A 17,766-nucleotide genomic window follows, 5' to 3' on the forward strand; every position below is an offset into this window, starting at 1 on the left:
GGAAGCGATAAGCAGCTCACAAACTTACACTTAGCAGCAAATACTTCTGTGCCCCTTCCATCTTAGCACACTAATGTTCTCTCAAATCCATAGCCAACCTCTTAATAGTCAAGTCACTCTTTACTAATGCTAGATTTACTAATTGCCAATTTCACTAACCCTTTGTTATGTCAGCGTATCACGGACACTTACATAGCAGCAAATATTTTCAACTTGCACCCAAGAACTGAAATAGTAACAGCACAGAACTACAAAACTCCTGCACCACACCTCCAACATATCAGGTAAAAAGCTGCCTATTCCTTGGAGAGATGTGGCCCTTGCTACAGTTCAGGTGACAAATGCAAGGAAATGATGAGGAGTCCCACTGCAACTCAGTGTCTGGTGAACAGGCAGAATTATTTCTGCATCTACTACTTTCTCCCAAAGCACATCCACATAACACAGAGCTTGGGTGTGGTTATCTCTGGCCTGTTAAAAGAAATGCCCCAATCACATATGCATAAGAAGCACCATGCTCCCAATATTGGTCTTTTCTGATTTAAAATGTTTAATAATAATAGCTTTTTAAAAACATAAGGACTATTGATGCTCAGATAAGGCAGAAATTGGAAACAATTCTGGAGACTTTGCTCAACAATAGAATTCATTCAGAAAAAAAAAATCAAATATTTCAATTCAGAGAAATATTTCTCTGGGCCACGATCCAAAGATGTTGTTTTAAAGAGAGAAAATAAAATGAAACAACCATAGGCTTCATTGCACATCAGGGACAAAAATCTACACAAACTTTTTTATGTAACATCAGCTCTAACTTCATAATTAGGAAACACTTTAGTTACCAGTTAGATAAACAAAAGAGTACACCACCATTCAAAACAAGATCAAGGAGCTAATCCATCTAAAAATTATGGCAGAAAAAAAAAATGTCAACTGCATTAATGCTGACAAGGGAAGGGGTAGAATTGTGCACATCAGATTGTTTCCATGGAATTAATGATTACCTGCTTTATGTCTTCCCTACCAGAACTAACAGCCCTACTAGCTAATTTGAGAAAAAAAGAGGTTGATGCAGATACAGTCTGTAACAGCTGTTTGTCAGATGTGTTGGTAATGGATATATGTCAGAGCTGTCAGGAGATCTGGTGAAGAACCCTTCAAAGCCATGCTACAGCTAAATGAAAAACTTAATTCCCACAAGCTGTAGTGACTTGAGAAAAGCCTTGCTGCATAAAATCATTGACTCCATGCTTGTGAAACTACAAATAGGGTACCAAGCACTGGCCTAATGCTCTTCTCTTACAGTGTTTTAAAGATCTGCGGTTCACTGCTCAGCATTGCAGGAAATGTTCCACTGTGAAGAATACAGATTAGGTCCATAATTAGACACAGGTTTTACATTTGTTGGCTTTTTTTCAGAATGTGGAGAAAGTCTGAAAACCAGGGGCACTGACAATCATCACTGCTCCTTGTGTGTGTAATTAAGTTCATTCTTCTACAATTTTAACTTCACAACCAAAACCCTAGCAGAGACAAAAAGAGATGCTGTCACAAGTCTTCACATGTTAAGAATTGCAGTCTCATTACACCTGAAGGTTTAAAAGCCATTCCTAGCAAATACAGACAACGCTGTATTTAAAGCTCTCAAAAAAATGCCACCAACCACCACCACACACACACACAAAAAAAGCAAACAAATAATATCCAGCAACCCTAACCAGTTGTTACAGTTCATGCATCCAAAGATGAGACTAAGCAAGGAACCTGAAGGCCACACTAATTTAAATATTTTTAACAAGGATGGTCTCAGAGAAATTATTAGAAAAATAAACACTGACATGATTGTCAAAGTTCTTTGAAAAACAGCTAATGACTCCTTGGAACAAATTTATTTTTAGGCTTGCAAACAAACAAACAAACAACAAAAAAAAAAACATTAAACCTGATACTGCCTGCAATACAGTAGTAACTAATTATTAGGTTATGAGCTGTTGATATCTGGCAGGAAAAAGAATCTACATCCACAAAAATGCACATACACGAGATCAGCAGAACTACCTTCTGTCATTTCAGATGCTTCCCACTGCAAGACTGTACTCAAGAGTGGCTCACAGTTTATTAAACTGTAACAGTTTTAGTTGGCATTTTCCATTTTAAGGTGTCCACCCCCAGACTCCACTTTTCCAGACAGAGAGTTAGTCCAAGTGATCCTCCTGCTTGTGAGTAAGTTTTGGGGAGGCACAGGGGACCCACATGGGGGCACCCCTACAAACAGCCTGGGGACTTCATCTGCATTCCTACGCCTTTGCCTTGGCAAATTTAAAACAGCTTTCTATTTTTGTGTCACTTGTTACAAACACATTCAACAGTTGACAAGCTGATTAAACAGCATTTGAAGTGTCTCATATACTTACAAATGATTTCTCTCACTGTTTCACTTAGTGTCTTTTTTTTTTAACTAGAAAAGATGTTTTCAGCATCAGGGATGGGTCAACAGCTTTCAGCCTGAGAGTCCACAGGCGGGAGCAAACTCCAAAAGTCCAGTCAGCAAAAGACAGAAAAGTGTCCTGGAAACAACACGCTTTTTTTTGCTAAGTTATGACTATCAAAATAGCAGTTAAATTGCTGGTAGCCTTTCCTGGAGCTACAGACAATTTAAAAAATTAAAAATATTTTTAAAATCAGTTAATACTCAGAAAGCAAACAAAATTCTCACACAGCCCAGAATCCTAATATACATGTGTATAATCTACCTTTTCAGCAAGCAAAAGGAACAACAAATCAGTACAAAATGTCAGACACCACTGCAAAACAATACTTTACCATTTTGCAGTGCTACCTGGAAAAAAACAAAAAAGACATCCTGGGCCTTGCACATACTCAGAAAGTGAAGTTACCACCTGACATACAAACAGTTTGGACATCTCCTCATGACAAAGCATCCTGGCCATTAAACAGAAACACTGAAGCACTGAGTAACTGTTTGAAGCTGCACACTGCTGTGTGCTCTAATTGTTTGTAATCTAATTGCCACAGTGAACTTCAGGCCCAAAATAAAACAAGGCTCCCACAAGACTACCACTACCTGCATCTGCACTTCTAAATATACTTGTCCCATGACTACTTGGTAATGGCCTATCAATTGGCCACTACCCATGTGTCTATCTTATCTGTCTCTACTGCAGAACACCAGAAATAACGGAAGCAAGAGGAGAATTGATCTGAAACTGAAGCGCAGCAGGTTAGTAAGTGCCACTGCATTGTCAAGAACTATGAAAATCCACAGGATTTTCCTGTTGATCTGCAGGAAGTCAACTGCATGACAGCGTTTTTTACCTCACGTACACGAAAAAGGGATCAGCAGGTTCCCCATCTTGGTAATCATCCATAAGAATTAAACTCATTTGATTGCTAGTATTGGTACTGAAATGCACCTCTGAAGAGGAATGCCTCATTCACTCATTTACCAGTTTTTAAAAAGGAATTATGCTGAAGTCGCACAAATACAGCAAGCAACACTGCAAACAACTGTCTTTGCCTTAAATTTCTGGAAGACGTTTGAGAATCCCAGAGATACAAAATAGGTAGTTTTAACATACATGGCACTTTAGCAGGCTTCAGATGGGCTCTAAAAAAAGTTTGCAGCAGAGGAAAGAAAATCCCAAGCACCGAGTTGAGCAAGGTGCACACCCTATTACTCTCTTCAGAGACTGATATTAACATCACTGGTCTTGCAAGAAGAAACTACTGTGCAACTAACACACCTACCTGACACACTGCTCCTCTCTGAAAACCTCTTCCCTTTATGATCAGTACAAAACAACAGTTGCATTCTCTGACCTTCTCAAGCTATATAACATTCACTCCACGTCAGCACCCAGGACAGGAGCAATTAGCCACAGAAGGCAGTGCTAGAGCAGAGAGAGCTAATTCCAGAATGCTGTTATCAGTTTCCCATAAACAAAAAGGTGCCCATAATTACCCAATTACCTGCTTTATGACCCCCATGCACCATACTTGAAATAATGGATGTCTGCACATAGTTGTATAAAGCAGATAGTTTAGGAAATTTAGGTATCCAACAGTCTGCTGTGGCTGAAGAAACAACATGTGTTACGTAGCTCCTGCTACATGTAAATTGTTTTGCAATCTTGGCAATATAATTTTGATATGAAAACATTTCAATTTTTTGTCAGTTATTTTAAGATTGCTTAGTAACCTACTAAAAGCTGAGACACAGCAAAAGATGCTTAGCACAACAATTCAGACAATTTCACTTCACGATGCTCCACCATATCAAAAACAAAAACTGCATGACCTGACAGCATCTAAGATGCTTTGCTCTGCCATCAGCATGACATAGGTTTGTTCAAAACCCAAGACAATCTGTGCCATTGATGAGCACAGTACACTACATTTAATCTTCAGGTACTGAACTCCACCCTATAAAGTACATGGTTTTGTACTGGGGCATACAGGAACAAGTGACATCTCTATTGAAAATTTCTGCAATTCATCTGACAGAAAAGAGATTAAGTACTAAATACTGCTAGCACACCAGATTCTTCTTCCTCCTCCAGCATTTCCTGCTTAGGGTTATTTGCTCCTCCTGAGTCTAACTACGCAACACTCAACTTCCAAAGCAAGTTTGGGCAGATCTAACATAGACAGGGCAGGGCAAGGCAAAAATTAAATCACTCCATCTGACTGAAAAATAATTCCTAAGCAAGCCTGAATAGCTTCCTGAATAGCTACTTCATCCCAGATGAAGTACCTCTTTCTTCATTAGTATTTATGGTAATAACTAACAAGTCTTATTTCTTTACATAAGCTAACAGACTATCTCCCAAAGTTAAGCTACAAAAGGCCATTCTTCAGGAGGATAGTTCACCACGACCTAGAACTTATCTGCTGAACTCTCACATTACAATACTTGCTGTGTCAAATCCTGCATACAACATGCAAAACACATTTCAATTTGCTACAGATCAACTACCTAATCAATATTAATAAGAAATTTACAGCTCAAGTTTGTTTCTGCCCAGCAGCTACCACTGAACAGTGAAATGTACGAGACAGGAAAACCTCATTTCTCATGCCCCTTAACAGAACCTAGCTGTAACGGACAGGATCAGTTGGCTGCTAAATTATCTATTATGGTATTACTGTGTTGCATAAAATCAACAAAAGCCTGTGATGCTAGAAAGTGGAGTTCCCCTTACATAAGGAGTCATGCGAATAAACTTTTATTCAGAACTGAAGAACTCGAAGCTGCTCAAACTCAAAAACCTGCTCACAGTCCCTCCTCTCAAGAGTAGCTTCCTTCCTCATGGAAACATCCTACCCACAGTCCACGGTGAAAGTTAACCGCTGCTGAGGACAGAGTGTATTCTCCAGGATCCAAGTCTCACACCAAAACCTTCCTGTGAAGTATCTTAAATAATTTGGAACCTTCCACAGCAGCAGCAGCAGTTTAGAAGTCAGTGTCCTCAAACCACCTTCCTGCTGCTTCCACAGAAGAGCAGTATTTCAAATTTCATGTACCGGCAGTGCCATTCCCTGCACCGTCATCTTCAAATTGCAGTTTCTACTTGCGAGTCAACTGCATTGTCCACAAAAATAACACTCTACCTATCAGTAAGTGTAGTGTCACATGCGCGCTTTGAGGGCTTCACCGTAACGGCTCCCTTCCTCCAGAGCACTGTATCATGACTTTGCAAGAAAAAATACACTCGCTGGATCAAGTTCTCCAGCACTGATGGTCTGTTAGTAACAAACAAACAAACAAACAAAACACCAAACAAAACGGGAAGTCACGATACGCGTAAAGTTGCAAGTTTTAAACCCGACGACACACAAGCCACAAAAAACAGGCGCTGGCGACATTCACGCCGAGCCGCTTCCACAGCGACTCGCCGCCCGGTGCCGCCGTGGCCGAGAACGGCGCGGGCCCAGACGCCAAGTGCTTCAATGTTTCGAATAGCCCCGCAACCCCCGAGAACTACCGCTTCTCTGACACTAACATGGCAGGTCGGGCCGGCGCGGGCCGGCGGCGGCTGGCAGGGGGAAGACGCAGGTCAACACGCAAGGAAACCTCACGGCCAACTTCGCTGGGTGCCCCCCGCCGCTCCCCTCGCCAACCCCGCACCGTACATGGCCCCTATCAAACCCCACTCTCCGGGATTAAACTAACATACATCCCGCCTACCGACCCACGACTCGTTCCCCCGGAGTGCTGCCTCCCGCCTTCCCGCTCGCTTCCCTGAAAAACCGAAGGGTTTTGTCAGGCCCCGGCCCGGCGGGGCGGCCTGGCCTGGCTTTCCCCCACCTTCCCTGCCGCTCCCTGGCCTTCCTCCTCCTCAGAGCAACGAGGAGTGCTAGGAGAAGCTAAGCCGCAGCGAAAAGATGGGGTACAAGCGCGGCTCCTTACCCAGCCAGCGCCCCGGCTCCGCCGCCGCCCGGCTCCCGCTGCGGCCCCGGGCCAGGCGCGGCGTGGCACTGCGCAGGCGGCGGGCGGGAACGGCGGCCGCGCTCCTGGGACATGTAGTCCCCTGGCCGGGGCCGAGGACAGGGAGGGGCGACAGCGGAGCGGAGCCGAGTATGTGGCCCCCGTTCCCTTCCTCGGCCCGGCACTCAAGCGATGGAGTTTCCTCCCCACCAAAACCCAGCGCTAAGCCGCCATCCGCTTCATTCCCTACTGTATGTAATTTATTTTCAAATAGCACCTTTTTACCCAGCGCATGCCCATTCTGACGGGTTTTCACCCCCGAGAGCTGCAGTTGGGCTCTGAGGGGCGACGGATAATGAGGGTGTCACAGAATCAAAGAATCACAGAAATACAGAATCTTAGAAACGCAATCACAGACTCTAGCATCCCCGTAGACCCTCTGGCAGACCCTTCACCACCAGCTCCCCCCTCTGAGCTGATGTGGTAGAAGGACAAGCAGAGCAGGATGGGATAAGGAAAGAAAGGCACAATTTAAATAAAGTACATATAGTGGAGGGTAAGAAGAATGGGGGCTCAGTGCTGGGGTTTGGGGAGTTGCTCAGGCCATTTGGTGTGAGCTTTTTTGGGTTGTGTCAGAGGGGAATTAGGTATTTTGCAAGCTCTTCCTGGTGTGGTAAAATCAACCCCTGTTGCAGAGGCAGTTGAGGTAGCCAGCATTTAAGTATAGGACATCTCTGTATGGTGCAGTACACCTCCAGGTGTTTTACCAGCAGGTCAGATCTGTAGTTGCTGGCCATTACAGTGGTTCAAAAAGCACAGCAAAGGTTTTTAACAGGCAGGTATGCCAAGTGGAAAGTTTATGGTGTAATCCAGCCAGATGATAGCTGTTGCTTCATCATAAATAGCAACATATGTAATTACAGCCTAAGACCTGATTAATGCAATACAGCCACAGAATGATTTTCACTTTGCCCTTCTTTTTGAGATTCTCAGAAAATGAACAGCTCTTGCTGACACGTGGCAGGGCCTGGTATAACTGCACAAGAAAACACGAGGCTCAGACTGACAGAAGAACATGATGAGGTCATGCTGCAATCGATCTGCAGGGACCAAAACCACAACTTCCAACACATATGATTGCTGCTCATAACACACTCAAGTCAAATATTACATCCTGTAGAAATACTAGGCAAAACTAAATAGCAGAGCATATTTATTATGTGAAAACATGTCCCAACAGTGGGTTTGAGAAGCTTTGTTCTCAGAAGGGAGATAAAAGGTGGTTGGAGGCACATCCGTACCATCTGCAGTCTAGGTTAGCATGGCATAGCTCCCACGGAGAGGGCCGCCTGTCATAGGGTACAATGCCAGCAACTGGCCAAGGCTCCAAATGTCACCCAGCACCACAAACTCCCAAGGACCGAGGGGTTCCCTGGCATTCTGTGAGGAAGAGCAATTTCAGTGGGAAAGGGACACTCCTGAGCCACCACAGCTGCTTTCTTTTTATGTCTAAGTTATCTGCAAAGCTCTTCCCAAAAGGGAACTCAAAACAAAAGCCAAATGTTTACACTTTGTATTGCTCACTCTCAAAAATACTGTCTACGTGGTTTTAATTGACACAGTTACTGCCCTGAATTCTCTTCTCCGATAAAAGAGAATGTCTTATGTAACTGAACTTCTAATACCCTAATATCATCTTAGAAACAACTATGACAAACTGAAATGTAAAAAAAACAAACAAAAAAAAAAAACAAAAAAAAAAAAAAAAAGGAAAAAGGTGTTAATTAAGCCAAACCACACAAGGCACCAGCAAACTGTTACTCCTGGTACCATACAGCCAGCTGTCACACTGTATTCCCAACAGTAACACAGAACACTGTCTGTATTTACCACATCACTCCCCATACAGAGCAGAGGAAAACAAGCCCAGGGCATAGAAGTATGAAAATGCTCCCCCCTTGCCTGCACAAGGTTTCCTAAGAAGAAATAAACCACTTACATTATTTACAGTTCTCAGGACACATAGCTCATACTAAGAGGTAATTCTCAGGACACATAGCTCATGCTAAGAGGTAATTCCCTTCCAAGGACTAAGGTCAATAATTTACATCAGACCTCTCAGGATTTTTAAAAGGAGAAAAATCAAATCAATGGGAATGCAGTGCAGAGATAATTCAATTAAAAAATTAGAACTGCAAACAGATATAAAGGACATAAAATATACTTTAAGCCAGAAAGAACAGCATCAAGATCGAAGTGGCATTTCCATGTGTTTGCTGAGTAACAATGAAGTCTTTTGAGAATGTTTCACTTCACAGCTCTAAGAAATCTAGGCAATCTGGGCCAGGCCTTGCTGGCAGAAGAGGTAACTCTTAAACACAATTTGTTTACACCACAGAACACTGCCTGAACACAGTGGTGTCTCTATTTGCGACCACTTTTTTATACTACAATTGTTTAACACTTGAATTACCCCTATTGCTGCTAGATTTCAGATCTGATATCATCCAAAGGTGAATGAACTTCTAATTTCTCTGTTTATGTCACTCTTTAACCACTCAAACCTTTTTTGTTTATTCGGGTTTTTGTTTTCGTTTTAGAGTTTTGCAGTTGTAATTTCTTGCTTTAAAACGCAGGTTTAAATATAAGCATGTGGGTAATGTATATTATGCATAATCCACGGACTTGCAAGCCAACAGATGCCTGTGATGCAGCCAGGTCCATGACCTGCATCACATAGGGGTGATCTGTGTGGATCCTAAGAGCTATGCTTAGGACCTCTGAGGAAGCTTCCCATCCCAAAAAGCCAAAAACTGATGTAACACTGATGTAACACTGTATAGTAAATTACATCTGAGTGAGGACGTGGTGACTCAGTATAAGGTATCACAGTTCAGAAGGTGCCAAGTGCCTTCCTTGAGAGACTTGCTGGCTTTCCAGATGGGGCCAGTGCAGGGCATAGGGCACTTGCCCAGAGACAGGTCCAGTTGGGGTCCACACTCTGAAGCACCTGGGGACGAACCCATGTACGCTCAGGGCTGGTGGCTGCATTATCACCAAGTCCACTGTGCTTTGGCAGCTGCTCAGGGCCGGGGGCTAAGAGATGTTTGATCATGGGCTCAGGGGACTGGGCTAGACCAGGCCCTGCTCGGATGTAGAGGGACATGTTCACAAAACCCGGGCAGGCCTTGGCACTGCTCCTGCCTCCCCATGCTCCACTCACAGTGTCCCAGCAGCCCAGAGGGTGCTCTGGGGTAGGAGGCGTCGCGGGTGCGCGGGCACTCAGAGAAGACCTCTGTTCATGGCGGGCTCTGACCACCCGGGGTGGGGGTGGGGGTCGGTAACCATGGAAACTTCCAGAATGTCCCCCCGTCCCCTGCCCTGGCCTAGCAATGGCGGCTGCCCCCAGCCAATGGGCTCCCTCCGCTTGGCTCACGCTTCCCTGTGGATAGGTCCGCGACGCCGGCGGGGTGAACCAATGGGGTAGCAGGAGGGGGACGCGCCAGGCATGTCAGAGGGACCGCCTGATTCTCGCCAATCAAGGAAGGCCAGCTTAGTAGCAGCCAACCAATGAGGACGCTCCAGCGAGGGCTCCGCAGCCAATGGAGAGCCTCCACGAAGGAGTAACGGAAGGTATATAAGGACGGGCGGCGCGGCCTGGGTGTTCAGCAGCAGTTTGGGGTGCGGCAGTGCTTTGGTGACGGTAAGGGCGGCCATGGGGGCCTAGGCTGTCCCGGGCTTGCGCGGCCTAGTCCGATAGCGGAGGAGGGGGAGGGGTGCGGGCGGAACGCGCTGCCACCGACCATTCACGTAGCGTCTCCATTTTGTGACCGGCGGTTTCTCGCAGGCTGGCGCGGACGACATGAGGCACCTTCTGTTGGCGCTGCTGCTACTGAGCGCCGCTCGGGCGGACGACGAGGAGAAGAAGGAAGATGTGGGCACGGTGGTGGGCATCGACCTCGGTACCACCTACTCCTGGTGAGGGGCGAACGAGACCGGCGGGGAGTAGCTGGGCCTGGGGGTGGGAGAAGCGGCTGGGCCTGTACGCCTTCGGAGGGTGTTTGGCCTCGGGGGGACTGGGAGAGAGCGGCTGGGCCTATGGGCCCGTGGGGGTGCTGGGCCTTAGAGCGTGGTGGGGGAGCGAAATGGGTTGAGGAGCTCAGGGAGAGGGGGAAAGGAGGGAGCGGAAGGGGGGTGCAGGCCCCAACGTCTCCTGATGGCGCTGCTACCCCTCCCCCTTCAGCGTCGGCGTCTTCAAGAATGGCCGCGTGGAAATCATCGCCAACGACCAGGGGAACCGCATCACGCCTTCCTATGTGGCATTCACGCCTGAGGGGGAGCGCTTGATCGGGGACGCCGCCAAGAACCAGCTTACATCCAACCCCGAGAACACTGTGTTCGATGCCAAGCGGCTCATCGGCCGCACATGGAATGACCCTTCCGTGCAACAGGACATCAAGTACCTGCCCTTCAAGGTGCGTTCTGAATGCAGAGGGGTGGGAGATGGATCAACATAGCCCATCAAAAGAGGCTACTGAATGGTGGTGCTCTTTCGAGTAGCCATACACTTCCCTTGCCCTCTTCAGGGCCAATGGATGCAGTGATGCAGCTGCGGTGTGTAGACAGCTGTTGTGTTCAAGTGGGGGATGTTACGGAGGTTTTGCTTGATTTTTCTGACAAAAAGAAACAGGCAAATGGGGATAACTCTATGAATGGTAAATAGAACAGTATATGTTGTTCTTTCCAGGTTGTTGAAAGGAAAGCCAAACCCCATATCCAAGTCGATGTTGGAGGTGGACAGACAAAAACATTTGCTCCTGAAGAAATATCTGCTATGGTCCTGACGAAGATGAAGGAAACAGCAGAGGCTTATTTGGGGAAGAAAGTAAGTTCATGAGAGCTGTGAAGAGGCTGAAGCAGCAGTTCTACAAAACTAAAGATACGAAGGGGCTGAATTGGTGGACCAGCCTTGCAATGCTGAACTTGGTTCTGTGCTGCTGGCCCCTCAGGCAGCCCAGCTGAACAGGCTTAGCTGATGGTGGGGTTTTAGTTCTCTTTAAAGAACAATGGGATACTTGTTTTCATCATTGCTGTGGTTATTTACAAGCTTTTTACAAGCCTTTGTTTCCCTTAACTAAATACCTTTTTTTTTTTTTAAGGTTACTCATGCTGTTGTTACTGTGCCAGCCTACTTCAATGATGCTCAGCGTCAGGCTACTAAAGATGCTGGTACTATTGCTGGACTGAATGTGATGAGAATTATTAATGAGCCGTAAGTAGCTTTACTTATCCTGCCTGCTGGGGAGTTGGGGGTGGTGGTTCCACATCTCTGAATGGGCTGTTCCTTTTGCAGAACGGCTGCTGCCATTGCCTATGGGCTGGACAAGAGAGAAGGTGAGAAGAACATCCTTGTGTTTGACTTGGGTGGTGGAACTTTTGATGTCTCCCTCCTCACAATTGACAACGGAGTCTTTGAAGTTGTGGCGACTAATGGTGACACTCACCTGGGTGGAGAAGACTTTGACCAACGTGTTATGGAACACTTCATCAAACTTTACAAGAAGAAAACAGGAAAAGATGTCAGGAAGGATAACCGAGCTGTGCAGAAGTTGAGACGGGAAGTGGAGAAAGCAAAGCGAGCCTTGTCATCTCAGCACCAGGCTAGAATTGAAATAGAATCCTTCTTTGAAGGAGAAGATTTCTCAGAGACACTCACTCGAGCCAAGTTTGAGGAGCTGAACATGGTAAGTTTAGAAAGGTAAAGTCACATTGCCTCAGCTGTAGTTTGGAGACTTGTGAACTTTGGCACAGCACTTTGGGGTATAAATAACTTCTGCTTGCACTAAAAGTGAGGCAGCTGCTCTGTGCTAGGGTAGCTGGGGCTGTGTGTGTTAACAGCAGCTGAAGTATCGTCCAGGCTAGTAATCAGCTAGTTGATGTTCCCCCTATGTAGTGGTTGGTCTTTAGCCTAGGGCCACACAGGGCAGAGGCTGGGCATGTGGGAATATAGTCTTACAGTCCTGGGGCTGTTTTTGTCTTTCTAGGATCTGTTCCGTTCCACTATGAAGCCTGTTCAGAAAGTACTGGAAGATTCTGACCTAAAGAAGTCTGACATTGATGAGATTGTCCTTGTTGGTGGCTCTACTCGCATTCCCAAAATACAGCAACTAGTTAAGGAGTTCTTCAATGGGAAAGAGCCATCTCGTGGCATTAATCCAGATGAGGCTGTGGCCTATGGTGCAGCTGTCCAGGCTGGTGTTCTCTCTGGGGACCAAGATACAGGTAATGACACTTCCACTGTCACATTGAGTAATGACTGAATAGTGGCTATTAGTTACTGACAAATGTCATAGGACTTCTAGTCCCTAACACTTTGTGCTTCTGAGCAGCCTGTCTGCAGTAATGAGATGTTTCCTTTGGGTTGAAGTCTTAACTTCTGATCTGTTACAGGTGACTTGGTGTTGCTTGATGTCTGTCCTCTGACACTTGGCATTGAGACTGTTGGAGGTGTAATGACTAAACTGATCCCAAGAAACACTGTTGTTCCCACAAAGAAGTCCCAGATCTTCTCCACTGCTTCTGACAACCAGCCAACTGTGACAATCAAGGTCTATGAAGGTAAGCGTCATTTGTGGAGGCCTGTGTGACAAGTGAACTGTCTGTAGGACTTGAATGCTTGCTACTGTCTTGTTACAAAGGCAGTAGATACTTCTAGATGGTTATTGATACCCAATTCTTCTCCATATGGAGGTAACAGTGCCAGCTCTAATCAGACTTATGACCTTCATCAAAAGCTTTCAATAGGGTTTTTAATGTGTTTTCTTCCATGGTTCTAATTTAAAATGTTGCTCAGTAAGTGGAGATGCTGTAGGTGTCCAGAAGAGATGTCAGGTTGGAATTGAAACTTTGCATTTAAGAAGTGTAAGCTTGTGGCTTTTGCAAAGTCCAAGCCACAGCTAGGAAAGAAACCAAATCTACTCATGTCTTCCAGGTGAGCGTCCCCTCACAAAGGATAATCATCTGCTGGGAACATTTGATCTCACTGGAATCCCTCCTGCCCCTCGTGGTGTCCCCCAGATTGAGGTTACCTTCGAGATAGATGTGAACGGAATCCTCCGTGTCACAGCTGAAGACAAGGGCACTGGGAACAAAAACAAGATCACCATCACAAATGATCAGAACAGGCTGACACCAGAAGAGATTGAGAGGATGGTTAATGATGCTGAGAAATTTGCAGAGGAAGACAAGAAGCTTAAAGAACGCATTGATGCTCGGAATGAGCTGGAAAGCTATGCCTATTCACTGAAGAACCAGATTGGGGACAAGGAGAAGCTGGGTGGGAAGCTGTCAAGTGATGACAAAGAAACAATAGAGAAAGCAGTAGAGGAAAAGATTGAGTGGCTTGAAAGCCATCAAGATGGAGATATTGAAGACTTCAAAGCCAAAAAGAAGGAGCTGGAGGAAGTTGTTCAGCCAATTGTTAGCAAGCTCTATGGAAGTGCAGGCCCTCCCCCTGGTGAAGAGGAAGCAGCAGACAAGGATGAGTTGTAGATACTGGCATCTTTGAATGTTGTGTGTGTATATATTGGACTCAGGAACACTTGTTTAAAATATTGAACTCTTAATTTGGAATGTACCTTTGGATCTTCACTCGAGAGTGGAGCTGGAAATGCTAGCCCAAAGTGGCTGTATACTGCTTTTCGTTAGCAGGTGCTTGTTGGGGGAGGGCAGGGTAAGTTGGGGGGGAGTGTAAATGCAAAATGGGTTTAGAGGCATCAGCAGTGAAAGCATTCTATTTAACAGCTTGGTCATGTGAACTTGGTGTAGAGCTTTTCTACCTGAAGTGACCACAATAAATTTGTTATTTACACTGGGCTTCATCTAGCTTGTGTTTTCCATTACCTGGTTACAGTAGCTCCTTCTGATGAGGGTTTGGATTATGGCCAAGTGCTGGGTTTTGCATCAATGATTAGTGCTACCCCTTCAGGGGGTGGATGTGGGACCAGTCCTGCCCTTGAGTGAGATTCACACCTCCTGAAGCCTGGCTTCTTTATGGTCTCTTGTGGAAGTGATACCTGTGTGTACTTGAGCAGTAAACAGGAGGAAAAGATGAATCCTTGCAGCTTGTGAGCAGTCCTGGGGCTGCTGTATTGAGGGAGGTCTCCTTAGCTTGTTTGGTGCTGCAGTTGTACCACTCTCTACACTTGAGAGTCTGGTTTGGGGGTGGGTAGTAAGCGGTGCAAAACAGCTCCAGAGGTTTGGTGACTCTTGCTCTTGGCTGAAGGAGGGCTCCTGACATGCATGAAGACCCTGTTTCTGACGTGTGCTGGTGTACTTTAAACTGTACTGAGGTTTATGATGTAACAGATCCTTGCAAGGAAAGAGGAGTCAGTCTGAGTAATTGCTGGGGGGGTTGCCTGGCCTTGCTTGTGCAGCTTTTCCAGCCCTTGCTGAGGCAGGTTCTCCTGCACAGCTATTTGCCTGCAACACAGCAATGATGCAGCCAAGGGGAGGGAGAGGGGAGAGCAGGTAAACCACATATTCAATTTCCTGAAGTACTATATTTAAGATACATACTTCTCTCCCATGAAACAACAGATCAGTCCACAACTAGTTACTCCTAAAAGGCTTGGTCTCTTTGTTTGAAGCCTAATTAGAACTCAATCTTTTAATTTAACTGATGCTTATGTAGGGCAATTGAGTAAGAAATTACACTGAGTAGAGAAGCAGCTTTTGTGGTGCCTGCTCTCATTCCTCTTTAAAAACCACTCAGCACTTTGCATTTTTCCTGTTGTGAGGGGACAGTTGTTTTCTGGTTTCCCTTCACTCATTTTCAGTGAAAGCTAAACCACACCTTGCCCTCCCAAACTTTCCAGGTTAATGCTGTGGCTTTGAGTTTCTGTACCCAATGGTGTTTCTCTGGGCAGAAAGCTGTACAGCCATGGCGCAAACCATGGCCAGCACTTGCACTGCAGCAACCTTCACTTGAGGGGCGGTGGCTGAAGCTTTCTAGGCTGTGCCTATCCCTGAACTCTCCACAGGGCTATGGAGAGGAAGCACCTGAATGTCACGGGTGCAGCAGCAGAGGACCATCTATTTGAGGGTAAGAATTGGGTTTTTTATTAAGAAAAATCACTTTAATGGGACATTATTATGAAATCTGTAGAAAAGGTTCATGCTGTACAGGACACAGCCCTACTATTCAATCAGACTGACCACGCAGTCCCTGAATATCTCGCCCTCTGTGTCCATTCCACCAAATACCAACAGCAGGTGCATCACTGTATCTTCAGAATGCTCCTCCTCCTGGCTCTTCCACCCAGGACCAGCTCCATCATCTGCTGACACAGTCATCTGCGTTCCATCTTTGTCTTCCCAGGCAACAGCTCCTCTGTCTGCACTCTTTCCAGCCAGCCACGGAATGATGCACATGGCATGGTCCAGCCTCCCAGCAGGCAAAGGGGAATTGAAATGTAGGAGTGTCCATTGCTGCTTCTCTGTAGTGTAAAGACACACATCCACACCTTTAAATGCAGCTTCACAGGCTCAGATAGCATACTGATACATCATTAACTAGGCCAGTTTTCAACATTATTGACTGTTTAGTCTTGTGCTGATGTGATACTGGCTGCTAGGACAGGTAATGCCTTTTCCAACTGCCTAGCATTTACCATTGCACAGCTGAAAAAACTCTCCCTACCTGTGTGATACTTATATGTAGTGTCTAGTGTCCCCTCAGGACCTATTCCACCAAAAATGTACAATTGGTCCTTAAATACAGCTGATGAGTGGGATGCCCGTCTTCCAGGGATGTCACCAGTGGCTGGAATCTTAACCCATCTCATGTCATCTGTTGGAGAACATGAACATGTCTGTGATTATGCATTATGAAAACCTCACAGGTTTTGTTGTTCTAAAGAGGATGAAATTTCAAACGCTTAGGAACTGATCTTTCAGAAAAAAGGTCCCACGACATCAGAACACATCCCACAACAGCTATTGCTCTGCAGTGCCTATATCCATGCTTACTTGTATCAATGCAGAACAGATCATTGTAAAAAACATCTCCAGCTAAGCCTCCATGGATGAAGAGCTTGGTCCCAACTGCAACCATAACGTGTCCATGTCGAGGAGTGGGGGGCTCCCCGTGAGTATCTGGCTGGGACCAGGTCAAGGTGGCTAAAAACGGGAATAACATGAATTAGGAAGAAAACTCTGGAAGATACCAACTGGTGACCCTAGAGCACTGCTAAGACTTCCTAAGGAAGGAGCATCTCCAGTGGGGTCAGGAAAGAGTTAAGGTACCTGTGTCAAACACATGAAGGCGCTGGTCTTTCACTGGTTCTGCTCCTTTATCTCCTCCTCCAAACACATACAGACAGTCTCCTATAGCTGCTGAGGAGGTGTGAAATGTCCTAGGCAACGGCTGCAGGCCGCTCACTTCAGGACTCTCCCAGGTTCCTATTTCTAAGACATTTGATTAACAAAATGATCAACAGAAAACACGCTCTACTCCCCTACTCAAATAACAGCTGCTGTGAAGGAGCCTTAGCAACAGCTCTGAGGCTGGCGTGTCTCCCACAGGTGTTCCATCTCAGAGTCCTGCTCCTGGGGCATGCAGGGCGAGCACAGAGACCTGTGAGAGGAGCCCTGGTGACTGAGCTGCCCTTCAGTGGGTTGGCAGTTCAGGGCTCGGTACACCAGTCCTCGGGCACTCACCCAGGTCCAGCACCTGGACGCAGCTCCGGTTCCCGGCCGGGTGGGCGCCACCAAAGACCCAGAGGCGCGGGCGGGCAGCGGCAGACAGGAAAGTAGCGTGTTCGTAGCGCGGCCGCAGCCCGTTCCAGTCGGCCGTGGTCCAGCGGTGAGAACCTGCGGGCAGCGGAGAGCCTGGTCGGCAGCAGCCCAGCGACCCCACGCCCCCTCTCTGGTCCTCCTGCCCGGGTCCTCACCTAGCTCCACGAAGTAGGCGTCTGCGAAGGCGCCGGCGGGGTCTGCGCCACCCAGGAGCAGGACACGGCCGGACCCGCCACCGGGCAGGAAGAGGCAGCCGTGTCCCACGCGTCCGCTGGGCCCGTTACCGCGCGGCGACAGCCGGTACCTGTGGGAAGAGACGGGCAGTGCTCAGCCGCGCCGAGCTGTGCCGGGCCGGGCTGTACCGCGCCAGGTCAGGCATCCTCCCGCCCCGCTCACCAACTGGCCGGCTGAGGGCAACGGCCCGGCTCTAGCAGCGGCAGCACCCTCGGCCCCATGGCAGGCCGGACCGGGGAAGGCCGCGCCGCTCCGACCTCACCGGGGGCCAGCCCCGGGCGGAAGCG

At 46.9% G+C, this 17,766-nt stretch overlaps 2 protein-coding genes across 2 annotated transcripts; one reads left to right on the forward strand and one right to left on the reverse strand.

The window, feature by feature from the left end:
• The first annotated feature begins 10,116 nt into the window (after positions 1-10,116).
• HSPA5 (heat shock protein family A (Hsp70) member 5) lies at positions 10,117-14,317 on the forward strand. The gene is made up of 9 exons (XM_054393367.1): positions 10,117-10,151; positions 10,296-10,426; positions 10,692-10,923; positions 11,196-11,333; positions 11,608-11,720; positions 11,802-12,192; positions 12,493-12,730; positions 12,899-13,066; positions 13,440-14,317. The coding sequence occupies exons 2-9, from the start codon at positions 10,311-10,313 to the stop codon at positions 13,997-13,999; spliced, it is 1,956 nt and encodes a 651-aa protein (XP_054249342.1). The 5' UTR covers positions 10,117-10,151; positions 10,296-10,310; the 3' UTR covers positions 14,000-14,317.
• A 1,251-nt stretch (positions 14,318-15,568) lies between these two features.
• On the reverse strand, positions 15,569-17,700 carry RABEPK (Rab9 effector protein with kelch motifs). Its single transcript, XM_054393368.1, has 7 exons — positions 17,642-17,700; positions 17,401-17,549; positions 17,168-17,320; positions 16,754-16,915; positions 16,478-16,627; positions 16,149-16,298; positions 15,569-15,945 (listed from the first exon to the last, which is right to left on the reverse strand). The coding sequence occupies exons 1-7, from the start codon at positions 17,698-17,700 to the stop codon at positions 15,647-15,649; spliced, it is 1,122 nt and encodes a 373-aa protein (XP_054249343.1). The 3' UTR covers positions 15,569-15,646.
• Between the last annotated feature and the right edge of the window lie 66 nt (positions 17,701-17,766).

Source organism: Indicator indicator, chromosome 28, assembly GCF_027791375.1.
Source record: "Indicator indicator isolate 239-I01 chromosome 28, UM_Iind_1.1, whole genome shotgun sequence".
Lineage (NCBI taxonomy): Eukaryota > Metazoa > Chordata > Aves > Piciformes > Indicatoridae > Indicator > Indicator indicator.